The sequence below is a fragment of the Rhynchophorus ferrugineus genome, unplaced genomic scaffold (assembly GCF_030347505.1).
Source record: "Rhynchophorus ferrugineus isolate W39M unplaced genomic scaffold, kcgeb_rfMv2 rfM9, whole genome shotgun sequence".
Classification (NCBI taxonomy): Eukaryota; Metazoa; Arthropoda; class Insecta; order Coleoptera; family Curculionidae; genus Rhynchophorus; species Rhynchophorus ferrugineus.
The window spans coordinates 25,200,351-25,208,788 of record NW_027472588.1 but is presented as its reverse complement, the minus strand read 5'-3'; the positions used below and the strand labels follow the sequence as shown (position 1 = coordinate 25,208,788).

The 8,438-nt window shown below is 32.3% G+C and overlaps 1 protein-coding gene across 1 annotated transcript; it reads right to left on the bottom strand.

The window, feature by feature from the left end:
• Positions 1-4,521: 4,521 nt before the first annotated feature.
• Positions 4,522-5,963, bottom strand: LOC143203158 (uncharacterized). The gene is made up of 2 exons (XM_076415294.1): positions 5,549-5,963; positions 4,522-5,446 (listed from the first exon to the last, which is right to left on the bottom strand). The coding sequence occupies exons 1-2, from the start codon at positions 5,961-5,963 to the stop codon at positions 4,581-4,583; spliced, it is 1,281 nt and encodes a 426-aa protein (XP_076271409.1). The 3' UTR covers positions 4,522-4,580.
• Between the last annotated feature and the right edge of the window lie 2,475 nt (positions 5,964-8,438).

Below are 8,438 nucleotides of genomic sequence, written 5' to 3'. Positions count from 1 at the left end.
AATTTTTAAGAAATAATGCTGTAGATGGAGTTATTTCAATTTACTTTTCGGTATATATAAATAAGATATTTAATTGTATTTTAATGGTTCACTCCATGTCTGTATATTCAAACTTATCGAATTGGATATATTAGATAACTCTCAGGTAATGTGGAAATAGGCATTGACTACAACAAAACCTTTGGTTTAGACGAACTGGATCAGACACATTTCACAAGAAATTGGCAAATCGTCAATCGTCAATAAGTGTTAGATAGATTGAAAATTAACAATTTAGTTAATCACCTGAAAAGCGATCCATCAAGTGATACTAGACGAATGAAACTTTCTGATTTGAAGGTGAAAATATAGTTATTATAGGATAAATATGGAAATCCTATTATGTATGTATGTCAAAAAAGATATATACAAGTAGAAAGATAACAAACTAAGGAGAAATACAGCGATATCAAAATTAATTTATAAAGACACTTTACACCGAATGCAACAAGATCTAAACGTAAAAGGTCAATATGGTCTATAATAAAATTATAATATATTACTAGGATAGGAAATTGTTGTTGATTTTCAAATTGAAAATGGATTAGAACTCTAGGAGATACCACTACATAAAAATTCACACCTAAAACTATATCTGATAGGGGGACTGGAATAAAGTTCAATGTTCATATAATAAAACAATCCTAACTTACAAACTATTGTGGCTGCATAATGAACTGTAATGAGAAGTACTATAATGTTAACATAAATTATATTTTATAACATGTTTGTTTCATTATTTTATTTAGATTATAATTTTCTTATGTCAGAACTGACTATAACAACACAATATTATTTTCAACAAGATTAACAATTTATATTAACAAATTATATATATTTATACCCATATTCACATATTTATATTTGTATAGAGCTCTAGTATAAATACAGGTGAATAGTTACAAGAAATCCATTGCATCTTTAAATCCACCAATACGTATTTTTCTTCTGCTCTGTCTAATTTTTCTATCTACAAATGTTAGAAGTAATAATAAAAATGTAAGTAGGCAAAATGTTTTCCATTTAATGCCCGGTCGTATTAAATATTATGATGTAACATTCATATGAAAGTGAAGAGACCGTATATACCACGCAAACATAGTATGCGCTTTATGGCAGTTTAGCAAAGTAGGTAGAATACATTATGATAAGGGCTGTGGTGAGGCAATGAAGCAGACAGACACGCCCAGCAGTCATAAATTTCGTTATTTCTTAAAAGGACGCTTTTCTAATTCACCTTGAGTGCTCTCAAATAGTGCCGTCATACTTTTATGTAAAGATGAAATAGATCCAGAAATAGGACTTTCCATTTAGTAGTACAGGATTACATTTTTCAGCAAAAATTATTAAGGGGTATATTTTATGTGTTGCTTGAAAGGTAGCATTATTAAATTACACCTTTTAACTTTCTGTTAAAGTTTGAAAATTGATTAATCGTATTTATAAATAAACATTCGACAACTCACCAAGTAGATCGTGTTAATGATGCATAAAAATTGAAAACGACAACGCATTAAGGATATTTTTTGAGCTATGTTTCTAATTCAAACTTTCGATAAATTATAGTACGAGGGTCTTGAATTTAAATTAGCGAATACATCATCAGGACAGGTGAGCCAAATTTTACTACGTTTTTAACCCTCACTTTATAGGTAAAATGGTAAAGAATATATTTCAAATATAGTCCGTCTACTAAAAGAGCTAATGGAAGTCATCAACGTTTATGATGTCAGTACGCCCCAATGTTACACAAAACATAAAAGGCCTACACAAAATTTAACTTTTGGTTAATTTTCGTGACATATAATAACCATATCACAAAAACAATGTTATTAAAAAAATTTATTTTAATATTAAGCACACATCCGTATGCAATGCAAATTTGATATGTGTATCTTGAAGGACTTTGTATATATATAAGGACTTAAACTATTATTAATTATATAGCCACAACAGTTTATAGCGGTAAGTTATTTTATTATATTTGCTTTGAACTCTTTCCTGCACCACCTATGATATATGAGGAGAGCGTTATCTAACAAAGCCTGTTCTCTAGTCATCTCTAATCTCTCTCGAATTTAAAAAGAGTTCTAAATTTTCACAAACTGCAATTGGAACTGTATTCCACGTCTTTTATGACATGTACATTATGTTTATGTTTATGTTTTATGGAAGAGCATGTTGCGAATATATAAGCATAATGGACAAATATTTATTTGACTAGTAAGTTATGTTAGAAAACTATATCGAGTTATAGTTATTTGTGGAATACAGCGGTGGGTGTACATCCATCAAACGTTAAGTTTGGGTCTGAAATTTTAGAGCTTGAAGAAAACTATTAATATAAAATTACTAGATAAGAAAAACTAATTGTATACTAATACTAGCTGACCCGACAGACTTCGTCCTGTCAAAAAGATTTGTAATGTGGCAGTTTTTGTGCCTACGTATTTTAAAAAATTCTCCTGAACAGAACCATCACCCTGGTGATAGGGCGTTGTGAATAAAAAATAATTAAATAAAACATATATAAGGATTGAAAAGTAAGTAATCGCTTTATTGTTAATCATGTGAATCATAATTATTATTATTATTATCATTATATTGCTTTGTGGTATACGATGTTTTTTGTTTGATTACCTGGCGCATAGATAAACAAATCTGATGGTTTTCCAACACGGGAACAGGCAACATACAATTGACCATGTGAGAAACATGGGTTTTCTAGATTAATACCACAAACACTTAATGATTGCCCCTGGGACTTGTTTATAGTCATAGCAAAAGCAAGCCGTCAACATGTCTATAGGAAATTTGCCATTACCAATGTCAATGAGTTGTTTAGAGAATATGTTTCCAGATTGGTCATTTTGCAACTCGACACGCATATTCTTGCTTAAATGAAGTACTTTAACATGTTTCCACAAATTGGAGGACTTTAGACATGCATTGAGTTCATCAGCTGGCGTTGATCGTGGAATCACTGGCAATGTTTGACGAAAATCTCCTGCTAATAAAATCATTGCACCACCAAATCGGTTATTATTGCTACGTAGATCTTTTAAGGTTCTGTCTAAAGCCTCCAAAGATTTTTTATGTGCCATCGTGCATTCATCCCAAACAATCAATTTACATTGCTGCAAAACCTTTGCCATTGCAGAGTTCTTCGAAACGTTGCAGGTTGGAGTTTCATTGCTTTGCATATTTAATGGCAATTTTAGTGCTGAATGGGCTGTTCGACCACCTTCAAGCAAAGTTGCTGCGATTCCCGATGAAGCGAGTGCAAGTGCAATTTTATTTTGTGAGCGAATTGTTGCTAATATTAATGAAATAAAAAAAGTTTTTCCTGTACCACCAGGTGCATCTAAGAAATAAATCCCTCCAGTTTCATCATTTGTTACTTTCATAAGAGTTTCAAATACATACTTCTGTTGTTCATTTAACAGTGGAAGATTTGTTTGAATTTATTCTTTCAAAGCGTTGAGATCATACAGTCTTTCTCGATGCAACTCTTGGTTAAAAGCGTCATGCATTGGACGATTGGGCGCGGTCAGGCCTAATTGAATTAATAGTTTGTTTGACATTATCAAGCACATGTCCTCAATTGAAATCAATGCTTCATTGTAAATTTCTTCACTGATTTGTATATTTGGATTTCCCATTCTATTCCGTATTTGATACAAAATATCATCACACATATAATCTTTGTACTTCAACCACAAATCAATTGGGCTTGATGGGAAGCATGTAGATATGATTATAGAAAACAATGTTCGTATTTGATGAGTGTGTGATGATATTACAGCATCATTGAGAGTTTGATCCCAATGAGCGTCATTTTCAAGCAATTGCAAACGTTGACAGGCTTCTCTGTAGGATCCACACAATTCACCATCAACAGTTCGTAACTGTTGGAATGATGTTGGGCCACGTACATTGACTAATAGCAGTCGTAAATAAAAACATTCATCATTGCTTGGATGTACTGAATAAATCCGGCCAATCGCATCGGTGGAATATACATCTTTATATCCTGGAACTGGTTTTCCTTGTTTCCGTCGTATAAATCTCCTTGAGGATTGATTCCAGGTATAATATTTTGGCATTTCAGAATATAGCAATGTTTGTGCGAAATCATCGTTTTGGCATGTCTCAAAAAAACTGGTTAATGTAGTAGATGGTGGCTGAGCAGCTCTTTGTACTGCGTTCTGTGCTGTAAAATACACTCTTTGTCCATTTTCTAAATGCACAGCTAAGTGAACAACAGAAGGGTGTCTCTCATGAATAGGAAAAGAAAATATTCGCCAAACTGCTTCATTACTACTGACATAGCGGCCCATTTGGTATTGGGTAACTTCATCATTAGAATTCTCTGCACCAATTCCAATCACAGCCATATCACTCCCTTTGGTTACATATTTGCAAATGTATTTAATCGATTTCACTGAATGGCAAGATTCAACGTTGATGTGTGCTTTGAATGTCTTTGATAAAATGGGTGAATATGGAACAATCCAACGATTATCTATTTCAATATCTTGTTAATTTAATTTGACAATTGTTGATTTTCCATTGTCTGCTGTCGATCTGCGACGATACAATGGATAACCGTCATTACCAGTAATTGTTTCCGATATTAATGTCCGTGGATATCGTTTTGAACATTTACCATCCATCATACACGGTGAATTTTGATTAAGAGTTCCACAGGGACCATGTATCATGTTTTTGATAACTACCTCATGCAGTCCAGGATCTACTTGTACATTAGGGATTTCAGCTGATATCACTGCATCAACTTCATTTGGCCTTATCTTTTCAACCAACCAAATCAAAATGTGTGCATGTGGCAATCCTCGTTTCTGCCACTCCACAGAATACATCCAGCAGCGTGTCTCACCAAACACATTATGTTTTACGATGAAATTCATTAAAGATTTCAACTTTTGTCTAAAGACTCTGGCTGTAATATCATGACGATCAATGGATGATTTCCCAGGTAATAACTCCTGCTTAATTTCTATCCATTGCGGATTGCATGTAAATGTGATGAACAAATCTGCTGTACCATAATGACGAACATACGACATGGCATCTTGAGCATATTCGTGCATATGCCGAGGGCTTCCGATGTATGTTGCTGGAAGAATAGTCATCCGACCGACATTCTGTGCATTTCCATCAGTATTAATCGCATCTCGAAGGTGAATATACTCTTCAGATCGGAGTTTGGTTTGATTCAACCTGATGAATGTTAATCTCTCCGTTTCAATTTTAACATACATGTCATCAACATATTTGTGATATAATCGCCGACATTTCAATATGTGATTATCTGCATTTTCCCGAATCATTAGGCGGTATGAATAATAGTTCATTGAACTGACTTTTTTGTTGGTTTCAGAACCTGTAAACAGATTTTGTTTTAATAACATTCAAATATAAAATTAAAATACATAATATAGTGACTGAGATATTATCGCCATAGCTAAACTAATATTTTAGTTACCTGTAATGGGATTTATCATTTTTATTGATAAATCGTAGCCATCTTCACCTTGCCAAAATATAATGGGATATTGCAGTGCATCATATGAGCGGTGTGTTTCCTTTATAGGTTGTAATTGAAAATTCCGACGATGTAAAACAATATCACGGGATTCCAAGTTTTCTCCAACTACAACGATAGCAACTTCATCAATAGTTGGTGCATTAAAACGTCTTGTATGTTGACCTGCAGGTGTTTTATCAGCTCTGATTACAATTTTGTGATTATCGGATGGCATCAGATCCAGGGCAGTTTTAAACAATATAATCAATTGATTGTGTTGATGAAATAAAGTTTGTAATTGTTCTACAATAGACCTTTTTACTAAATTGTTATGTGCACAACGCAGATCAATTTCTTGTGGTGAATTGCCCATCAAATAAATTTGCAGGAATTTGTTGTCGCTATCTGACACTGGTAACAGTGAACCTGCTCTGTGATATATTTGCCCTTGTATCTGCAAATAAAAAAAATATTATGGTGTGGTATAAATTAATGGATTGTCAATGATCAAACTTAAATAATATTTGATATTAAAAAGTATATATTTAGTTTTAACTAATATCTATCAAATATAAAATATAATAAAAGTGTCACTGAAACTGAATCACCATATAATATGATGACTAAGTGATATATTTCGTAATGATTAAGAAATTGAAGATTAGTAACACATCTTAACTTTGGTGACAGAAAATTTTGTTCGCTAAAATAATTATGAGTAACTGCTATAATACATACCTTGAAAGTTGGCATAAAATTTTCCCGAACTGCATTTGTTGCCCCAAATGAAGTCATTTGAAAGCAATTGTTATATTGTTGAATATGTGTCAAAAAGTGTATAGAATCTGTTCCTATTCCTGAAACCAATGAGTACAATGGTTCTGGTGGTGGATCCAATTGTATCAATTTCACTTTACCATTTGCGCAACACAATCCATTGGCTTCGTTTTTGTATTTTAATGCCTTACAGTGTGAGCAAACCAAGTTCATAGAACCAATAACAACACGTTGGTAGTTACTGTAGTCAATTGACACATCGTAACTGAAAGCAGCTGGATTCAAACTTGCGCGATTATTAGTTGAATGTCGCGCTCGCGCTTCACGCGTTTGTGATATCCGAATTCTTTCACGTTCATTTCCGTCGTCACGTTCTTGTGCAGTACGATTAGATCGGTAATTAGTTTGGTTTATAGCATTTCTGGTTCTTCTACCTAAATTGCTTCGTCTTATAGGAGGCATATCAAATATAAATTATTTTTTCACTAATCACGAACTAAACAAACACTAACTAACTAAACACTCTGCACAAAACACGATATACGAATTTGTTTCGTGTATCACTTGACAATTCATCTGTCATCTGTCAAAAGTCATCTGCAACAGACAACTTTTTTTTTTAAATTTGATATGACTTGAACTCAAATCCTTTTAAGCCGTACGAATTGTTTTATTTATTTAAAATTTGAATTAAATTTTAAACAAATAAAAAATTTTAAATAAATAAAACAATTCGTACGGATTAAAAGGATTTGAGTTCAAGTCATATCAAATTAAAAAAAAAAAAGTTGTCTGTTACAGATGACTTTTGACAGATGACAGATGAATTGTCAACTGATACACGAAACAAATTCAAACAAAAAGGGCTATTTTTAGGGTTTTTCCAGCAATAATTCTAATTTTTCTCGCCGTAAAAACCATCCCTGAACTTTAACGAACATTTTAAAAAAAGATTTGGCCAAATTGGTCCAGGCGTTGTTGAGTTATGCGCTTAGGAACATATTTTGCGATTCATTTTTATATATAAGATAGGTAGAAGGTGTTTTGAATAATATCACATTAGAAAGAAATTAGAGCATATCATACTCAAAATCTCTCAACTTTCGCAAAAATATTGCTACCAATTTGATCTAAGATCAAAGATCTTGCTATATTAATGTTCTTCAGTTTATGTTAATTAAAATCTATATAATCAAGGAGGGAAAACGCCATATACTAGAAATATATATCTAGAAAATTATCCATGAATTCTCATTAAAACAAGAAATAAAGTTTCTAAGACTCAGTAATGTGGAAGCAATATGGCTACTGGGCAATGAACTGGGCAGGAAAGCATAAGGTTCAACCTAGGAACTTGCATAGTGTATAAGTGTTATTTTTAATATTAGCTTAAGTAGTATTTAAATTAATTTGACAGAACAACACTAACACAGTTACGCTACTGAAAGATAAAGAAAGTAAAATGACCAGCTTTCTAAGTTCTCCATTTAAAACTGACTTGAAAAAATTACAGTCAAATAAGTTAAACAATTAATAATGGGAGAGATACATTCTAAAAATGCTCCCAAATATGATTTAATAAATAAAAAATGTTTTCAAGAACTATCAGAAGAAAATATAAAATTAATGACTACCTAACGTAATATTACGAATGAATGATTTTTCTATCATTTGAAAAGTAATAAAAATATTAATGATTCTCAATCCAGATAGAATATTAGAAGATGTCATCTCCGATCAGCTTATAATTTGGCTACCGATAATTTGGACAGTTTATGAGAAATTATACATAAGCAGTTTTATCAAAATATTAAGAAGTAGGAAGATTATTCAAAAACATCAGTTTGGGTTTTGAAATAAGCGCTGGCCTATGTAACAAGTCCATAAACTTGCAAACAAAAGAATATAGGCTTAAAGGCAAAATTATCTTGTTTGGCTGCATATTCTAGTACATATCACATACTTTTTGTACATACATTTTGATAAAGCATAACTCCCCGGCATGTAGATTAAATTAAATAAACTCCTCCCTCATCCATATCTACACTTACTGGAATCTTACCTCACCCAT